The following is a 21,084-nucleotide window of genomic DNA, read 5'->3' as shown; positions in this document are numbered from 1 at the left end:
TTCCCAACTTTCTTCTTTTTTTGTCGTGCATTTTTTCCACTCACTTTCCCGTTCAGTCGTTCAGTTAAATGACGTGTCAAAATATATTAAACGATCCGAATGCGACACTTGAAAGGTACTTGAATGTATCATTAATCATACACTCATCCCGAATCCCCGTAACGACATGCGTTTCAGCTTTTAAAGATATTGTCATTCTCTGTTCATTCATTACTCTTCGTCGTGCTCGAGACTTTTCGATGCAACTTGGGAATGTGCGTGGATAATTGCTTAGCTGTCTCTTTTGACTCGAGAAAAGTGCTCTTGAATTAAGGTTCGTTAAAGGAAATTAGCTAATCATGCATTTTTAGCTTAATGAAAACGCATTTCTTGATCAAATGGGGGAGTTTTTGTTCTGTAAAAGTGATTTTATGAGTTTTTTGGACAAATTTTTAGTTTTTCGTAGTTCAATATCTTAAAAAATCTTAATTAACACTAAGGATTTTGGCTAAGAGAACACAAAAATATAAAAATTTCACTTTTTCATACTCCTCAGAGACAGGTTTTGAGGCAAATTTTGTCAAATTTTTCCATGAGGAGTACCAAAATGTGAAAATTTTGTATTTTGTTTTCTCTTAGTAAAAATCCTTAGTCTTATTTAAAATTTTTTTAAGCTATTGAACTATTTTAATATGAATTTTCAAGCAGATTTACATTTTTGTACTCCTCGATTTTAGATCATTAGGAGACATATTTTGTCATTTTTTGCATAAATTTATTGTTTAAATAAAAACCTCTATATGAGGAGTACAAATATGTGAAGCTTTTATTTTTTTAATTTTATAACAGCTTTAAAAAAAATTAATGCCTTAAAATGAAGTTTTATTGTAAAATTTTCACAATTTTGTACTCCTCATTATCAAGTTATGAGAAAAATTTTAATTTTTTTCTACAGAAAATTATTTTTTTATATTTTTTTTAAACAATTATTTAATAAAATAATTTTTTTCATAATTTTAATCAAATTTTGAATATAAATTAATTTTCAGAATTAAAGCGAATTTTTAAGAAGAAAATTCTTTTATACAGTAGCTCAAATTTCATTCCTTCTTAAAAATTCATTTCCAAATATTAATTAATATTGAAAATTTTATTGAAATTAAAAAAATTATATAAAAATGTAGAAAAAATTTAAAATCTGTGCCATAACCTGACAATGAGGAGTACAAAAATGTGAAATTTTTATGTTTCAACTTTAATTTAAGGCAGTAAAAAAATATATAAAAAATGTTTTCAAAAAAATTAAAAAATAAGAATCAATTAAAAAATTTCACATTTTCGTACTCCTCATCTACAGGTTATGAGACCTTTTATTATTTTTGGAAGGGAAGCATATCTACTTGCTCAGTCGTTGAAAAAATGAAAGGTTTTTGTACTTTAAGGACTCTTCAAATTCAGTTTTTGTATTAAAAACGCATTTATTTGAACAGAAATGGCTTTCATTAAATAACATTTTCGCAAAAAATTGTTAAAAATTATTTTTTGTGAGAAAATTAACAAAAGGTCTCATAACCTGTAAATGAGAAGTATGAAAATGTGAATCTTTTTAATACAGATTCTTCATTTTTATAATTATATAAAATTTTTTATCATTTTTATAAAAATAAGTAATTTGTAAATGCTTTAAATTAAAGTAAAAACATAAAAATTTCACATTTTCGTACTCCTCATTTACAGGTTATGAGACCTTTTGTTAATTTTCTCACAAAAAATCATTTTTTTATCAATTTTTTGCAAAAATGTTATTTAATGAAAGGCATTTTTGTTCAAATAAATGCGTTTTTCATACAAAAACTGAGCTTCAAGAGTCCTTAAAGTACAAAAACCTTATTTTTTTTCATTTTGAACATTTACGGAACAAGTAGATATTCTTCCCTTTCACATCCATAAACAACTAAAGAGTAGTAAAATCTTCCTTTTATAATAAAGTTATTAGCATAAATTACGTTTTTTTGCACGAATATTCTGAAGTTGATGACAACATTTATCCTTCTTACCTCATCTGAACAGATACGGATGTTTTGCGGTAATTTATCTTGATTTGAACACTGCACATATTTTCCTCCAAAGGGGGACCGAAAATTCCTCCCTTTTTTCGCAAGCGACATTCCTCCGAATAAATATTTATTTCAGCTGAAGCGATTTCCGGCTGTCCTTGCTTCTGGGAAATTCCTCCGTAATAATTTTTCATCCAAAATTTTCACCTTCGCATATCAAAAGAGTCAGGGCTTAACAAAAGACACCAATTTCTATGTCATTTAATGCCATTTAAGGCTATATCGAATAAATAGACAAGATAATATAATAATGCTAAAAGCACAGAGATAAATAGACAATGTTTTCCTGTGTGTGTGTTTATTCAACTTTTCTTTACCCGAAAAATACCTCAAAGCAGCTTAAGTGCTAATATTATTGATATTATTATATTATAAATGTTCCAAAAGCACTTTTCGCTCCGTTTCATGCCGACATTATACAACATAATAGGTGTCATTGACTGAGAGAGAGAGAGAGCACAAAACTATTTTCAATTTTATGAAAATATCAAATTTTGCTCGTACTTCCTGCATTGATAGCCTCAAGTTTATTATTTGTTATTATTTGCCAGTGATTTATTTTTGAAACACTTCCGTTTTTAGCACAACTTCCTAAGGACATTAAATTTTTGGTGTCTGGAGAGAGATAGAGCGGGTAAAGCATATTTAGCGACATAATGTCATGATGGCATTTTGTGTATTGTTACGCACTCTAATTTAGTGTTAAGCTCGTATTAATAATGTTTCGTTCGTTCATGTGCTCTTTTTCGTTGTGGAGGATGAAATAAAATTATATAGAAAATTAAAATTTAAATTCGATGGAAATTTAATTAGTAATAAAGAGAGGAGGTAATGGATAAAATGAGGTACAATGGGATGTTTTTTTTAATTTTTTTAAAAATTATTTTTTTTATTTAGTTTTATTTAATTTATTTTTTTTAATTTTTTTTTATTATTTACTTTTAAAAAATTTTAATTTTTTTTAAATAATTTTTTTTAAATTAGTATTTTTCAATATTTAATTTTTTTCTTATTTCGAATTTCTCCTTATTTTAAATTATTTTTAAAATTTTTTTTTCTTGGATTTTAAATTTTTATATTTATTTTGAGGAACATTTTTAAAATTATGATTAAAAACTTTTAAGTTACTATCAAAATTAAAATTTTTTAATTTAATTTTTAAGTAATTATTTAATTTTTGACTTTTTTTGTCATTTATTTAATTTTAAAAAAAAAATTAATTGTAAAAATAATAATAAAATAAAAATTATTTATAAAATAATAAAAATTGATAAATTAAAAAAAAATAAATTAAATAATAATTTTAGAAAAATTAAATAATATCAATTATATTTTATTTAAAAATTTAAAAAAAATAGTTAAATTTAATTAAAACAAAAAGGATAAAACAAATTTAAATTTAATTAAAAATTAAATATTGAAAAATAATAATTTAAAAAAAAAAAAATTATTTAAAAAAAAAAAATTAAAATTTAATAAAAATAAATAATTAAAAAAATATTAAAAATAAATAAATTAAAATAATAAAAATAAATAAATTAAATAAAACTAAATAAAAAATAAATGATTTTAAAAAAATAAAAATTTAAAAAATTCTTTTAAAATAATTTTAAATAATTTTGGCAATAACTCGTTAATAATTCAAAACAAACGAAAAAATATTTTTAAAAAAATTGTTTAATTCTTTAAAATTTTGTTTCAATATATTACCATTTAATATTAAATTAATTAACTCTAAAAATTAAAAAAAAATCATTATTTCTCTTCGAGACCCATAGATGGCGCTTCATCTAAAAATTTCCTTTTTTTCGAGTCCCATAGATGGCGCTTTAATTAAAAATATCTTTAAACATCTCAAATGGTACAAAAAACAAACAATTCTTAGTAAAATTTCCTTCAAAACAACAAAATTCGATATCCTTGCTTCATTTTAACCCGAAATCGAAAGATATCTCCTTTATGCAAACACTCTACAAATTTCATTATAACTCGATACTCTTTAAAACACACACACACGAACACATTAATTTATTTTGGGTATCCAATTCATTTGCAATCACAAACAACTCTAATGACGTGCTCCCCCACCTAGAAATTTCAAAAGCCACACGAGATTTTGATTAAATGAGTATTTAAGGTAGGAGAATATGGCTTAAAACAAATTTTCGAACCCAAAGCAAACCTTGCATAAATTTTCCGACAGTTTTTCCGAAAAAGCCACGATGATGACGATATATCGATATCACCCAGAGAGCAAGAGAATGAGAGAAATTTTGAATCACGTATCTAAAATGAAAAGTTAAATCAAATTATTAAGAGACCTTTCGCAATATTACAAAATGTGGGAATGGAAATTTGTATGACAAAAAACAACAATTAGAGTAGGTTCGGCATGGCGTTCGGTACAATGTTCCATTGTTATCAGTCTTGTGTGGTTACGTGCCGTGCTTAGTAATAATTTTATAATTTTCACAGTCATGAATAAATATGATGATGGTGCCGGTATTAACAAGATCATTAGACGTGAATTCACGAGAAAAGTTGATTTTTTGGCAAATAGAGGGAATTTTGCTAAAATAACATGATTTTATTGCCAGGCGGGATTTTTCATAAAAATTTTGAACAAGAGTGATTAGAAGTTTTTGTCTGCAATTGTCACGTCATTTGATCAAATTTGGGTTTATCCGTTAAAAAAAAGTTCGAAATTGGGTGTCATTTTCCGAAAAAAAAAACTGAAATTTATTAAAAAAAAAAATAAAGTATTATTAAAAAGTTGAAAAAATTACAAAAACTTTTTAAAATATTTTTTTTAATACAACTTTTTAAAGAAAATTAAGAAATTCAAGAAAAATTTGAAAAAAAAAATATAAAATAAATTATGAATTTATTCAAAATATATTAAAAAAAAAATAAAATTATTTTAAAAAATAAATTTTAATTAAAACAAAATATTTATTATTATTTTTTTTCTAAATTTAAACAAAATTAATTTAAACCTCTAAGAATAATTAAAAATTTAATAAAAATAAATTTAAAAAAAAAAATTATTAATATTATTGATTTATTTTTTTTTATTTTATTTTGATTTAAAAATTTAATTTTTTTATTTATTTTTATTTTTTTTAATTTTTTTCCAACACCTTAAAATATGTAAATTTATTTAAATAAAAATTTAATTTAATTATTTAAAAATTTATTTTTAAAAAATTGATAAAATAAAAAATTATATAAAAATATTTTATATAAATTTATTTAATTTCTTAAAATAATTTTTGGGAATAAGAAAAATAAGAAAATTAATTTTTAAATTTGATAAATAATTTTTTTTTTTCATTTTTCTTAAAAAAATTAAAAGCAGTATATTTTTCTTGATTTTTTTATTGAATAAAAAATAAATTTTTAAATAAATTATTATTAATTAATTAAAAAATAATAAAATTTAAAATTTTGAAATTAAATATTTAAATTAAAAATCGTGAATTAAAATATGAGATATGAGAAAATTAAAAAATTTCCTAAAATTTTTAGTAAAAACTACTGATTTAAAAAAAAAATTAAAAAGAAATTTTACCTTTAAAATAAATGATTTTCTCTTTTTCACGTGCCCTTTTCACCCTTAACTTTCTTAAATACCTCCAATTATAAAATCACACAATAAAATCTTCAAAATTTTATGCAAAACACGTGAAAAATTAAAATTTTACTCCATTTCAACTCTCGCTGCTTAATGAAGTAATAATGACCTACTTACACGTACCAAAAGTCAAAACGGAGCAAAATGCCGCAAGAAATGATGTGTTAAGCCTATCTCCCTCGCTTTTGTTCGTTTTGAAGAAGGTTTCGCAATAATTCTCGTAGATTTGCGGAAAAAACTCTCAATTCCATTCAGAAGACGTTGACATGTTATTTTACACGTGATTTATTGAGTTTTTTGCACAAACACTCGAGCTTCCCATACATTTGCATAATAATAAATAAATAAAAGGAAAAAAAAGGAAAAAATGTTGGCATAATAGAAAAATATCTCAATACAAGAAAAAGACTGAAGACTTCTTTTCTTCGCAGTCGAGAGGCAGGCGCGATTATGCAAACAGAAATCTACATGCGAGGAAGTTATTTTGTCATGTTAAGAAATTTATTTGGCACTGTCGTGATATATCGACGGGTTTTTTGAAACTTTTTTTTTTATTTCATCACAAAAACTCGAATAAATATCCCGTGAGGTTGACATGGAAAAGGAGGATCGCCAATTTTTTTTCATTTTTTTGCAATAAATCCGGAAAACCACTAGAAAAATTAATAAAATAAAGTGAAATATGGATGAAAAGTAAATAAAAGCAGAAATGATTGCCTTTGGGATTTTTTTTTGTGTTCAATAGGCAATGAAAAAAATTGTTGGGGATTGTAAATATTTTTACTTACCTCACACAAACGCATAAATAATAAATGCGAACAAATATATGCGATTTTCGGAATTAATTTTTCATGTCTAGGAGAAATTTTTTTATTAGGAAGTATTGGGGGAATTGTAGAGTTTGGTCAATTAATGAATTTATTTAGGATGAAAATTACCTCAAAATAATAAAAAAAAAAATTTAGAAGCAAAATTTGATAATTATTATAATTATAAAAAAATAAAATTTTAAATTAAAATTATTTTTTAAAATGATTTTGAAAAAAAAAATATTTTTTAATTTTTTTTCTTCATGTATTAAAATTAGGTACTTTTTTTGACAAAAATATTTTTTTTCTGATTTTTAAATTGATTTTTTTCGAAAACGGAACTTTTGCCTTTAAAATTAATAAATTTATATCAAAAAGGTATTATTTGCTCTTTTTTTTTCATAAATTTGATGATTTTAAAGAAAAAAAATCTTCGTAATATTCAAAAAACTCGAAATTTTGAGTTATGAACGTCGCTTTGAAGAAACGATTTTTTTTATTTTTTCTCGAATTTTACTGAATTATAGCTGAAAATTAATTTTTCTGTTTAAATAATTACAAAATAAGTCCTAAAAATGCCTTTTGAATGCATTAAAAATTTAAAATTGGTAAACTTAAAGTAATTTTTAGGTTCTGAAAAATAAATTTTTGTTTGAATTTTTGCTCAAAGTTGATTTTTTGTCCAAAATATCCATATTTCGTTATAAAAAATCTTTTTAAAAATTTAAAATTTTTAAAAATTCAAGCGTAAAAGGTCATTTTTGACCAATAACAACTAAAAATTCGTCATTAAAAATTTTTTTTACTTAAAAAAATTAAAAATTTTCTCATAAAAAATTATAAACAAAGCGAAAAATTTTAATTTTTTCTCGATAAAAGTGAACTTAAAGCACTTCTGACGTTAAATTTTTCATTATTTTGACTTTTTGTTTTGAAAAATTCCAAAATTTTTCTTCAAAAATTTTACACGAGTCAAACAAATTTTAAATTTTTATCAATTAAAGAAATTTTTTGATATTGTTAAATACAAATTTGACGCTGGAATTTTAATTTTTGTTCATAAAAATGCTAATTTTGATGTAAAAAAATTTTTTTAGGGATATTATTTAAAAATTATCATCACAAAAGTAATTTTTAGAGCATTGAAAATTAAAATTTTGTCTTAAATCTGAATTTTCAGTTCAAAAGTCACAAAATTTTTCTTTAAAAAGCTCTTTTGAGAATAAAAAATTTAAAATTTTATTAAATTTCACCTTTTTTAATTGACTTTTTGGTTAAAATTTAGAGGTTTTTGTTAAAAAATCATCAAAATCCTTCAAAAAATATTCTTTCTCAAGTCACAAAATGGAAAATTTTAATCACCAAATCTCATTTTTATGGATTTTTATGCAGTAACTGTTCAATTTCTGACACTTTTTGACACTAAAAGCCTTCTTCTTGTTTTTAATCACAAAATTTCTTTACTTTTTTCTTCAATTTATTAATTCACTACTTAACAATTTACGCTATTTTTTCGTTTCTTCCTCTTTTTCTATTGATTTTTCATCTTTTTCTGTCTTTTCCGCCTTCTTTTCCTCTTTTGGCTTCTCTACTTCAACTTTTTTCGTCGTCAAATCCGCCGCACTTTGTTCCAACTTTTCTCTGACACTTTCCTTCCGTGCTTCGTGCAACAACACATTATGCAACAAATTCCTCCGATGACTCTTTGTCGGTTCCAACGACGGAAACGGATTGCCCCGCAGCTCCAAAACGGCTCTGAGTCGATAATGCCCGGGATATTCGCGCGGCGCCTTCCACATTCGCGTATACGACAACGGCGACGTCTCGTACCGCGGCACCAGCACTTTGAACAACTTGTGCACCAGCTGCTTCTCCAACAGCCAAAAATCCGCCATTTCCATCGTTGGTCTGTGACAATCCCCGTGCCGAATTGCATCGGAAATGAGTCGTTCGGCATACCCACGAGCCTCATCCGCCCTGGCAAAGTTCAATTCGATCCGTTCGTTCTTTATCAGACCGGTTACCGTCTTCCGGAGCTTATTTATGCGACCTTCGGGCCCATCTGGCTGCTTCAGATTCCGATGTCGCGACAAATAGTTGATGCGGAGGCGCGACATGAGCTTCGTTACTTCAGCTTTGCTCATTTTTGGGACGATTTTCGACCGAAATCAAGGAAAAAATTTAAAAATGTGCGAAAAAAAAATAAATAATCACAATGTGAGTGTCCCAACGTGAAATCAGCTGTCAAAAAAATCGCCCCGATGACAATTCGTGCAGGGAAAAAGCAAACTGGGGACAAAAAGTAACCGCCATTCGTTTTTTTTGCGGCAAAAAATTTTATTGTGATTTTTATTGTGATTTAATTTTAATTAAAAACCGAAAAATGGAGCATCTCGAGCAACAATTGTGCGACGCTTCAAAAATTTACTTCGATTTTGAGGCGAATTTGAAGACAGGAATCGACGTAAGTGCAAAAAAAATATTTGTTTACTTAAAATTTCCTTATTAAAAAATTATTTTTAGAGTTTTTTAAAGAACATTGATGACTTGATAAAGTCAGCGGATGCGGAAAAGACTCCGAATCCAAAGGGAAAACGCGCGAAACACATGGCTCCGATCCCGGATGAAGACTCGGATGAAGAAACCGGCTCGACAGCGGATTCGACATTGGATAGCACGCGACCACAGCGAAGCACGAGGGCTCGAAATACGACTTCTTACGTGAGTTTTTTTGACATTTTTCGATGAAATTTCATTTTAATTTTAATTTTAATTTTAATTTTAATTTTAATTTTAATTTTAATTTTAATTTTAATTTTAATTTTAATTTTAATTTTAATTTTAATTTTAATTTTAATTTTAATTTTAATTTTAATTTTAATTTTAATTTTAATTTTAATTTTAATTTTAATTTTAATTTTAATTTTAATTTTAATTTTAATTTTAATTTTAATTTTAATTTTAATTTTAATTTTAATTTTAATTTTAATTTTAATTTTAATTTTAATTTTAATTTTAATTTTAATTTTAATTTTAATTTTAATTTTAATTTTAATTTTAATTTTAATTTTAATTTTAATTTTAATTTTAATTTTAATTTTAATTTTAATTTTAATTTTAATTTTAATTTTAATTTTAATTTTAATTTTAATTTTAATTTTAATTTTAATTTTAATTTTAATTTTAATTTTAATTTTAATTTTAATTTTAATTTTAATTTTAATTTTAATTTTAATTTTAATTTTAATTTTAATTTTAATTTTAATTTTAATTTTAATTTTAATTTTAATTTTAATTTTAATTTTAATTTTAATTTTAATTTTAATTTTAATTTTAATTTTAATTTTAATTTTAATTTTATTTTAATTTTAATTTTAATTTTAATTTTTTAATTTTAATTTTAATTTTAATTTTTTAATTTTAATTTATTAATTTTAATTTTAATTTTAATTTTAATTTATTAATTTTAATTTATTAATTTTAATTTTAATTTTAATTTTTAATTTTAATTATTAATTTTAATTTTAATTTTATTTTTAATTTTAATTTTAATTTTTAATTTAATTTTAATTAAAATTTAATTTAATTTTAAACAATTTTAATTTTATTTTTTTTAATTTTAATTTTTTAATTTTTTAATTTTTTAATTTTTTTTAATTTTAATTTTAATTTTAATTTTAATTTTAATTTTAATTTTAATTTTAATTTTAATTTTAATTTTAATTTTAATTTTAATTTTAATTTTAATTTTAATTTTAATTTTAATTTTAATTTTAATTTTAATTTTAATTTTAATTTTAATTTTAATTTTAATTTTTTTAAAATTTTTTTAGAAAGAACCTTCGCTTAATACGAAGATTCGTCGCCCAAATCCCGAAAAAGCGATCAAAAAAGAGCGAATTACGATGGAAGGCGGTAAGGAAAACGTAGCGCCGAACAAGTCAAACGACGAAACCACCAATAAAAAGCGAAGTTCCGAAGAAAGTGTCGAAGAAAAAGCAAAAAAAGTAAAGGTTTCTCAAATTTCAAGCGATTTTTTGGTTCATTTCATTAAAAAATTTTTTTTTTTTTTAATTTCAGGTCTCGGTAAATCCTGGATGTGAGATTGTCGAGACGCCCGTTGAGACAGTGGTGATCGATTCGGATGATGAAACCGACAAAATGCCTCCTCCGGCGATGCCTGCGCCCAAAGCTCGTGGCAGACCTCGTACTCGAAAGGCAAGCCAGAAGCCAGATTTGGCAAGTGAAACAATTGCCGAACAGGTTATGACGCCAATTAAGCTGGAAAGGACCTCTATTGAGGAGTCTCCGATCGAGCTGGAGAAAAAAAGAGACCCAAAATCGAAGGCGAAGAAGAAGTTACCGATGCCGATAGAGGAAAATGTGATAAAAAAGGAAAAAATTTCGGTCGATAAACGTCCTTCAGCTGGTTCGGAGGCTTCCGTGTACGAAGAAGCTTCTTCCAATGTCGGAATTTCGACGAAAAATTCGCTGGAAAATCCGCCAGTACTTAATGAGACGTACAAAACGACCCCAAATACGACAGTAACACTCGAAAATGCGACTTTTAATGTCCCAAAAATCCCAGTCAATAACGAGACATTCCAAGTTGATAGTCCCGTGAATGAATGTAATGGCACGTATACAGTTCCTACGGCGGCGGTTCAAACGCCTCCCACAGCACCTGAAGTACACGATAGTATCATGACGGAGGACCATTCGGGCGATGAGGAAGAAGCTTTTATCGCGAAAATGGTCCCGCCCAAAGAAAAACCCGCTTTGGTGATGCCCAAAAAGAAGCACGAAGTCTTTAATCCGAACACTCCGAGTCCGTTTAAGGAAAAAATTCAAGCTTTTGAGAAATTTGCGTCATCTGGTGGGTTAATGTCACCTATAGCAAAGCTCAAATCACGTCAAATCACGACCCCAAGTACTTCGAAACTCACAACTCCCTCAAATTTGCCTCGAATTCCGCAATACAAGCCGGCATCCACTCACGTAACGCCTCTCGGACAGTCCTCGTCAGCCCCGCTGATGCACAAAGGATCCGCTTCGGTGTCGAAAATGCTTCAGATGCCCAAAAAAATGCCAAAAACCGCGTCGATGTCGGCTGCCAGCAGTCGAGATCCGTCTGTGGAGGACCTGAAACGCACCCAATCCGCCATCGAAGCGAAGAAAAAGGCGCGCGAAGAGAAACAACGTCTTGCCCAGCAACAACGCGAAGCTATCGAACGTGAACGTCGCGAACGAGCACGTCAATTACAAAAAGAAAAAGATGAAAAACACCGAAAATTGCTGCAGGAAAAGGAAGATCGCAAACGCGAAGCAATGTCACAGAAAAAACTCGAGGAACATGTTCGCAACCAGAAAATTTTGGAGCAAAAAAGACGTGAACTCGCGGAAAAGGAAGCTCTGGAAGCGGCAAAAGCCAAACATAACGAGAGTTTGCAGCGAAAAGTGCTTGAAAAGCAACATGCCAAAGCCAAGGGAAAGCATGACTTTGAGTATCTTGATACGGATGACTCCACGGATGACGAAGGGAAGATGAATAGAAATCGCAATCCGGTGCCCGATTGGAGCAAAAGTTCGAATCGCCGACAAACGAATAGGAAGCAAACGTATATTAGCTTGCAACTGGTCGATAAATTTTTCTCTGTGGAGCCAATGACGCCAGATCTCAAGGAAATTTTCCCGAATATTGAGGAGAAAAAGTTGAAACGGAATTCGAGCGCGGTTTGGAATACGCCGCCACGTTACTCGCAAATGCCTAAATATTGAGATTTTTGTCATCATCGGTACTGAATGTTGAATTTTGGATGATTTTTCGTATTTATTATTGATTTTGGTGAATGTTAGATTTTAGAAGTTGATGTTCTGCTGAATATGTTAATGATGATGAAAAAAAAAATAAAATTTCCTGTTAAAATTATTTTTTTTTTGTATTTTTCGTACGTGATTTTGTAAAAAAGTTTTTTTTTTTCATTATTTTTTTTATTTAGGCCGCTCCAAATTTATTTTGAACTTTTTGTCCCAAAAACTTTTTTTCAAAATGGGGGGGGGGCAAAATAAAAAAAAAATTTGAAATACTTTTTCATACAAAATGAAAAATTTTTAAGTTTTTTGTCATTAATCAATATTTTAGTTGATTTTATTAAGATTTGATAATTTAAAATTTATCTCAGAGTATTTTAAGATAAAAATTTAAACAAAAAAAAAAATCGTAAAAATAATTTAAAAATAAGTTTTTAATAAATTTTAATAAATAATTTTTTGAAAAAAATTTTAAAGAAGAAAATTCATGTCAAAATACGATTTTTTATATGAAAAATTCTTAAAAAGTGAAATTTTTTAAAAAAAATTTGAGAAATGACTTGAAAAAATATGAAAAAAGACCAAAAAACGGTTAATTTTGATGAAATTTTTAACTTTTTTTTTATTTTGCTTCATTGGATTTTCGACTTTTGAAATGGGGCATGGGACAAAAAGTTCAAAAAAAATTTAGAGCGGCCTTAAATTTAATTTAAATTTTATTTTAATTAAAAAATTTAATTTAAAAAATCAATTTAGAATTAATTTAAATTTAATTCAGTTTAATTTATTTTAATTAAATTAAAAATTAATTTTAATTGATTTAAATTAATTAATTAATAAATATAATTAAAATTAAAATTTAATTTATTTAATTTGAAGCTTTTCAATTTTTTAATTTAAAAAATTTTCTGAATCAATTTTCAACATTTTTTTTAAGAATTTTTAAAATTTTCAAGATATTCCCGAATATTTCAAAAAATTTTAGATATTCAGCAATTTCTTATTCTTTTAACCTATTCAGAAAATTTTTCAAATATTCAGCAAATTTTTCAAATATTCAGAAATCTTTGAAAATATGCAACAGCTTCCAAATAAATTATGAAATCCTTAATTTTTTTGTTAATAATTGGAAAATTTCAAGAAATTTTTTAATTCAGCAAATTGAAAAGATATTCAGCAATATTTTTTTTAAATTTAAAATTAAATTCTTCAGCTTTAAATGATATTCAGAAAAAATTTCTGAGAAAATCAAATATTATTTAGATTATAATTCAGCTATTTTTGAAAATATTCAGCAAATTTTAAAAATATTCAGCAAATTTCGGGGTTTATGAGATATTCAGCAACATTTAAAGAAAATCAAGTACAAATCAATCTACAAGCAATTTAACGAAAGTCTATAATATTTAGCATATAGTCCTTAAATATTTTGAAAATTTTAAAAAAATTGAACTTTTCAAAATATTCAGCACGAAGCTTTCAAATTATCCAAAAGCCATCAAGTAAATTAAGAAATCCACAAAATTTTTTAGTTATATTCGAAAATTTTCAAGAATTTCGATTTAAAATAAGAAATTCAGCAACGTCTTTTGAAACTTGTCATTCTGCTTTTTATTCTTTACGATACTTCAAATATTCAAGATTATTCAAACTGTAAAGACATTCAGCAAATTTTCACAATATTCAGCAAAATTTATCCGTCTTGTATATTTAAAAACTTTAAAGAATATTCAGTAATTTTTAAGGTATTCAGCAAATTTTAGTCTTTTAGAATACTCAAAAACATTAAAAAAAATAAGTATTCAGCAAATTTTAAGATGATATTCAGCAACATTTCAAAGCAAACTTCTTGAGCAGAAATTCATTCAGAAATTTAATCATAATAAACAACAAATTTTCCAACCCGAAATTTTTGATGGTTCAGAGCATCTGTAACAATTTATCTAATATTTTTCTATCTATCGCCTCTCACTCCATATAATCACATAATCGCCCATCAGACAAACAATTTCCCAGACAAGACATCATGAATCATGTATTTCCCATTAATATCATCAAGAATTCAATAAAGCTGCCTTAAGAATCAATACCTTGTGGTTTTTCGGGTGTTTGCGAGACATTTTCTCGCATTCAATTCACTGTCTCTTCTTGTGCAAACAGACATCGAGAGAGAGAAGAAAATTATTCAATTGATATTAATTATTCACTATCACGTTCTTTTACTTTTCATATCAATTTTCGGGAATGGGCTGCTGAATATAATTTAGTGCGCAGACTGTCAGTGCAAATGTCTATTAATTTAATTAAAGTTCATTATTCAAGTGAAAATTGATGAGAAATTTCGGGTCGATGTGAAATTTGAGAAAATTTCTCTCCCCGAAGATATTCTTTATGACGAAATTCTGCAAATTTGACCCATTTTAAAGTCTTTTCATGCGAAGAATGAATTGTATTCCGGCAGAGATATTAAAAAGAAGTGTTGAATTCTCTTCGTTTTTCAATTGTATCAGATTTAAATTAAATTTTGTGAATAATCCTTCGCCTTTTGATGTGTCTGTCTATTTAATTCATTCAAATAGCAACACTTTCATAGACCAATTTTAATTCATTTAGTGTGTGGATGGTAAATAGAACTGCTGCATAGAAGAGAATAAAAGCGAACCGATGAATGAAATACGTTTGAATGAAGCGAAGGTGATAAAATTCGTTATTTTTTATGGTGAAAAATCAGGGACGTAGTAGAAAAATTTGTGTTTTAACTCCAAAATTAATTTAAAAGATATTCAGCAAAATTTAATTTAGAGTATTCAGCAAATTTGTCATTTTCGTACGATATTCAGCAAATTTCTAAAAAAGTTTTTATTTTTCAAACAGTTTTTTAGATAAAGTTTTAAAGTTATTCAGCAGCTTTTAAAGTAATTCAGCAACTTATAAAAAAAAAAATATTCAGCAACTTTCAAAACTATTCAGCTCTAAAATATTCAACTAAATTTCACAAATTTCCTTAAAAAATCAGAATTTTTTACGATATTCAGCAAATTTCCAAGAAAGTTTTTACTTTTCAAAAATCTTTTTAGACTTTTAAGTTATTCAGCAGCTTTTATAATTATTCAGCAACTTTTAAAAAATATTCAGCAACTGTTCAACTCAATTTAGTTCAATCTGAATTTCACAAATTTTCTTTAAAAAATCTAAATTTTATTTACGATCAGCAAATTTCTGAATGAAAATTCAAGAATCGTCAAGTTTTCTGAATTATTATTCAGCAAATCTAAAAAATTTAGTTTTGTAAAAAAAATCTTTTAATGTACTTTAAATCTCTTAAAGTCTTAAGATATTCAGCAAACTTTTGATTTTCTAAGAAATTCAGCAACTTTTTCTCAGCAATTCAGCAAATTTATTTTAAATTAAAAATAAATCTTTTAATTATTTTTCCTAATTTCTTAGACTTTAGAAATTTTTTAACTTGCTCTTTTAAATATTTTCTCCAATTACGGTTCTGTATAAAAAAAAACTCTTTAGAAAAGGATTCATTTTTAATAAAAAAAAAAAATCGCGATGACGACCATCATATAAATTCGCTCTAAATTCACGCACGTCCTGCCCAACGTGTCATCATCAATCAACATTAGTCAGCGAAGGTAGATGAGTGATGATGATATAAATACATTTTCCTCGTAGCGTCGCCGTTTGTCGTGATGTCGATGTGTCGTCATAAAGTTTTTTTTTTTTTGGGGAGAAAACTTTTCATTGCAAAATGATTCCCTTCACAATCATAGAGAATGAAAAATCATGTTGCCAGATAATAATGATGTGGTTAATACTTTTCTCGTGTGTGTCGCGTTGTCGTTGGCGGTCGACTGAATCAATGTTTGCATGTGTGATTAAATGTTTGGTATTTATTGAATGATAGATGACACGACGACGAAAGTCTTTTGGGCGTTTATTTGATGGATTTTCCTCTTTTTTTGTTTGTTTGTGATTCTCATGTCACGTAGCACGACGACGAAGATGGCATCTGGTGAGTGACTTGACTTTGATTGTGAAAAAAGTCCCGTGGGAAGGGATTGGTTTCATTTCGTTGATGATGGATTTCTTTAGTTTTTGATAGTTTTGTCAGTAATTTTGCTAAGAATTGGTTTCTTGAAGAAAATTTACCATTGAAAAATATTTTGAAGTTAAAATTCACACAAAAATTGAAATTTTATTAAAATTGTATCAATTTTAAATTTAAAAAAAAAATAAATATTGAGAAAAATTTTAAAAAAATATTTTTAATTTATTTTTAAAATTATTTTATTTTATTAAGTAAAAAATAAAATTTAAAAATTAATTAAAGAATATTTTAATTAAAATAATTTCAAAATTAATTAATTTTAAAATTAAATTTAAAATTATTTTAAATTAAATAAAAAAAATATTTTTAAAATTATTTTATTATTTAAAAAAAAATGAGATTTAAAAATTTTAATTAAAATAATTTTAAAATTAATTAATTTTAAAATAAATTTAATTTAAAATTTAAAAAAAAATATTTTTTTTAAATTGCAAAAATCAGGGAAATTACTCTTAAAATAAATAATTGACTGTTTAAAAAAAACTCTTAAAATTAAATTATTTAAATTCTAAAAAATTCTTAAAAAATGAATTCTTCTACAAAAATTTTAGAAAATACTTGAAAATTAAACAACATCTTCCCACAAAGTACAAAGTACTGAAAGAAAGAAAAAATTCCATCATCATCATTATTCTGATTATCATCATCAAAATTAAATCCCCAATAATTTCCTTTATTACTGTACTGGAAAATATATTCTGCTCCATGCGTGCCTCATGCCCATCCAAAAAAACACAAATATGAAACACGAGGCAAAGCAAAAAAAAAACGTTCGAAATGAAAAATGATCAAATCTGTTGCAGGTGATGCGTAAATTAATATCAGGCTCGTTATTTCATTTTAGAATATTATTACTTTGAGGAAAATTTTTACTGACTCTGCCAGAGGAGGACGACAACACGCGCCTACACAATAGTAGGTACATGTCATTGTGGGTTTTGCGGTTTGTGGAACGCAGGTGTGTGTTACAGTGAGACACATTTATTACAAGAGAGAGATCTTATGAGTAAATTTCGAAATATGATGAAATAAAATTAGAAACGTTTTGTGAATATCAATGAGAAGAAAAGACTTTCTCATCACATCACAATCAGCATTCTAGAAGAAATTTCCTTTTTTATTGCTAAGAAGTCTCTTTTTCTGCTGTAATTACAAGCACTTTTCTTTGAAGACATAATTTTCTGGCACTTGCCTTGTAGTTTGGTACTTAAAAAGTACATTACAATAAATAATAAGCCTCTTTAAACAAGTATTTAACCTCCTTTTTATGCATAATTGTTCCTTTTTTGCATTTTCGCGCAGTCAGAAAAGGCGAGCGCATGTTTTTTTCTTGCTTTCGTAAAAGTGCATCTTCTTGAAACCGTATTTTAATTAATTTGATAACGAAAGTTTCTTGCAATGTTGTTTGGAGTGAAGAAGATGTTGTGTTGGTGTATGGTAATAATATTAAAAACAAAATGCATCTGCAAAAACATTTATTTTGTGTTTCTTGCTGTTTTCTTGTTGTTGCATTTTTATGTCTTTTTACAAATCTGCCGTTGTTATGAAAAATGGCAAATATTTATTGGTTTATTCTATCGACTTATTTTTCAGTGTCGAAAACGAAGTAAACATGATAAGTCAATACTAATTGACTTAATGCTTTTGCTTAAGAATAAGTCAAAAGTAGTTGACTTTTGACTTAAAGCTTTGAGTAAAAGCTCAAAAAACTTATTTACTTATTCTTAAGTAAAAGCTTTCAGTCCATTAAGTCAAAACTTAAAGCTTAAGTTTTCAAAAAAATTCAGTTTTTTTACAATAAATGTGTTACTCTTCGAAAAATTGGGCTTTAAGTCAAATTATCTTTTGGCCTGAGTTAGATTTTAGGATACATGACAGCGGTATTTAGCCCTTTTTTGATTAAATTCTTATACTTAAGCAAAAGTCAAAAGCTTTTAAAATTGACTTAACTGACTTTTACTTAAGATTAAGTCAACTTATTTTGGCTTCTTTTTCTGAAGTCTCAGATTAAGTCACAAAAAGTAAAAAGTATTAAGTAAAAGTCAAAAGATTTTTGTTTCAATTTGTCAGAAATTTTTAAGCACTTCAAACTTTTTTGATCTGTTTTTTAACTTACTGAGTAAACATGTAAATTTTTACAATTTCCATAGTCTTTTGAAACAATTTTCCTTGAAAAACGTATTTTATGAAAAGTACGTCGTAAATTAGGAAAGAGATACTTTGGGTCTTTGCATCGGTTTCCGATTACTGGTTCAAAAAAAGAGATCGTAAAATGGCGCCTTAACGTACTTTTTTAAGATTATGACTGAAGTATTTTTTTAAGTCACAAAAATAAAAAGGTCAAAAGTTTTCGACCCTTTGCAATCTGCAAATAAAACTTTTCAATTGTATGACGTATTCAGATATCATGCAATTTATTCAATTCATATTTAGACAGAAAGAGATATTGTTGTCTGCTTCTTGCTGATGACGAAATTTCAGAATGCCTTGATCAAAAAGTCTGATATGCTTCGTTTCTATTTAGGATTATTGGCCCTATTATATCGTCAACGTTTGCTTCTTTTTAGGTATTGTCCTTTTTTATGGTTTTTACAAGACTATATTCTTTCAAGACATATTCTTTTAAAAACCTTATCGTCATGGGTTTCTCATAGTCTCTTAACTGTGCCTCCGATTCCATCTATGGGTCCTTTTCCATGGCAGGATGTATGAAAAAATTTGCTTTTAATAGCATGTTAGAGATAATGTATTAACAAAATATAGGTCCACGGGTTATATGATCTCATTATGTTTTGGACATAAGTAGGTAGGTTACTGCAGTTTGATACTGAGTCCTTGTAATAAAGTCTAATTTTTATATTGAGACCTTGCGCCTTTTGTAAAGTATTCAATATGATGCATAAATGATAGAGGTGATTTCAGTTAAATATTATACCTAACTAAATCTCTCTTATGCCAGGATTCAATATCTTCTTAGTAATTCTAAGTACTTGCTTGATGTATTAAACAAATTAAGAGACAAAAAATCATTAAAATTAAATTTTCAATTTGTAGTTTGTAAATTCTATTTCAAAAATTAAAAATTTTTAATTACCTAATTTAATTTAAAAATCATTAAATTTGAGTTTTTTGAACAATACTCGAATATTTTAAGAAGAATAAAAGACTTACCTCAAAGTCACTCCATATTTACCACTTTTACGAAAAACGGCAGCTTGCAACTTGTCTACCAATGAAAATTATTACAGCTTATCAAAATTGTGAGCTTTTAATTAAATGAGTGTTTAAATTTCATTTTATGGCTTTTTGATGAAAATATTTTCTCTCTCTCGTTCACAAACTATCATCAAAAATGCTGCAAAATGAAAGCCACAATATTTCATTAAAATCATTTGACCAACCAACGAATTTCCATTGAAAAATATTCAAGACACAGACACGAAAAAGTCTGTAGTTAGTCAAAAATCGTACAATTTCCATGATTTATTGTTTCATAATTTGATACATTATGTAACTAATCCTTCTTTCTCTTTCATCTTTTGTTGTGTCTCGTTATCAGCAACCAGTCACGATAAAATTGTAATTTATTTCCTCGTGGAAGTTTCAGCTTTGTTTGACCTATTTTTGTGTTCTCTTTTCTTTCCAGTTGAGACGCCTGACGATCCGATGATGGATGGCGCAAATGACGGCAATGAATCTCATTCCGAGGACGACGAAGAGGAAGACGGTAGGTACAAAATTCAATTATCCGGATGATGATGATGATGATGTTTTTCAATGTCATGCATCCTCCCTTATATGGCTCAACGAGCAATTTCATCCATAACTCATGATTAAATGTTCAACTTTTTTTTTGCTTCTTCCTTATCTCACATCACCCATATTATGATGTCTTTAATGCGGACAGATGAGAGCAATTTCACCGAAACTGACTTCAAATTTGACGATTTCGTGCGGCGGTAAGTAAAAATCGATTTTAACCATAAATCATCGTTACCCCGACCAAAGAAAAAAAATTGTTTTCCGGATAACGATAATTAGCTAAATCAATTTTCTTCATTTGTCTTCGGTTTCGGGGAAACCTTCCTCGGTAGTCGACTTGTATTTATAACACTAATTAAGTTATTTTTGCCGAAAAAGCAAAACAAATGTAAAATGAGAGTGTTCTAGACTAATAATTCAGGCTTTGTTGCGGTTTATGTACTTCCGCATACGAGCTACGACGACTTTGTTAAATTGGGATAAGCCAAAGCTTTTATTATTAACACAAACAAACAAACTGAACATAAAGTGGGTGTCACATGCGATTTCAAATTTCAGTAGCATTTGTTCGTGTAATTCACTTGCGGTGAATTTTATCAAAATAAATGGCTTGATTTTAAAAATGCACTTCGTGGCAAGTGCAAGTATTTAATTGCATCGAGTGGTAAATCAAGTGTGGGGATTATCGTGGGATAAAGAGCAGATGCCTTTTTGTGGCTTTGATGAATTTTAATGAGATGCGATTTTATTGTTATTGCAACAATTTGGAATGGTTAAATTGGGATATCGATTTGTTTTTGAAAAGGTTTTGAATGGAATTTCAATTATTTTTAATTTAAAAGAGAAAATCGAGCT

At 26.6% G+C, this 21,084-nt stretch overlaps 3 protein-coding genes across 4 annotated transcripts in view; 2 read left to right on the top strand and 1 right to left on the bottom strand.

Annotated features, from left to right (window-relative positions):
- Window positions 1–21,084, top strand: part of LOC134834278 (protein timeless homolog) — a 77,326-nt gene that overhangs the window by 38,182 nt on the left and 18,060 nt on the right. Inside the window, exons 9-10 of the mRNA XM_063848878.1 lie at window positions 20,114–20,194; window positions 20,375–20,426. Of these exons, the coding sequence (XP_063704948.1) occupies window positions 20,114–20,194; window positions 20,375–20,426 (133 nt within the window). The remainder of the gene's footprint in view (window positions 1–20,113; window positions 20,195–20,374; window positions 20,427–21,084) is intronic.
- LOC134834285 (large ribosomal subunit protein bL17m-like) lies at window positions 7,979–8,762 on the bottom strand. The gene has a single exon (XM_063848898.1). It carries the CDS (start codon window positions 8,681–8,683, stop codon window positions 8,045–8,047), a length of 639 nt encoding a protein of 212 aa, XP_063704968.1. The 5' UTR covers window positions 8,684–8,762; the 3' UTR covers window positions 7,979–8,044.
- On the top strand, window positions 8,863–12,444 carry LOC134834282 (histone-lysine N-methyltransferase, H3 lysine-79 specific-like). Of its 2 annotated transcripts, none has more exons than XM_063848884.1 (4): window positions 8,863–9,003; window positions 9,063–9,260; window positions 10,373–10,546; window positions 10,620–12,444. In XM_063848884.1, the coding sequence occupies exons 1-4, from the start codon at window positions 8,923–8,925 to the stop codon at window positions 12,315–12,317; spliced, it is 2,151 nt and encodes a 716-aa protein (XP_063704954.1). In that variant the 5' UTR covers window positions 8,863–8,922; the 3' UTR covers window positions 12,318–12,444. The 2 variants fall into 2 exon arrangements, with proteins under 2 accessions (XP_063704954.1, XP_063704953.1); XM_063848883.1 differs by having other exon boundaries at window positions 10,373–10,552.

Source organism: Culicoides brevitarsis, chromosome 3 (assembly GCF_036172545.1).
Source record: "Culicoides brevitarsis isolate CSIRO-B50_1 chromosome 3, AGI_CSIRO_Cbre_v1, whole genome shotgun sequence".
NCBI classification, from domain to species: Eukaryota; Metazoa; Arthropoda; class Insecta; order Diptera; family Ceratopogonidae; genus Culicoides; species Culicoides brevitarsis.
Note: the sequence above shows the minus strand (reverse complement) of the source record. Positions and strands in the feature narration are given on the sequence as shown.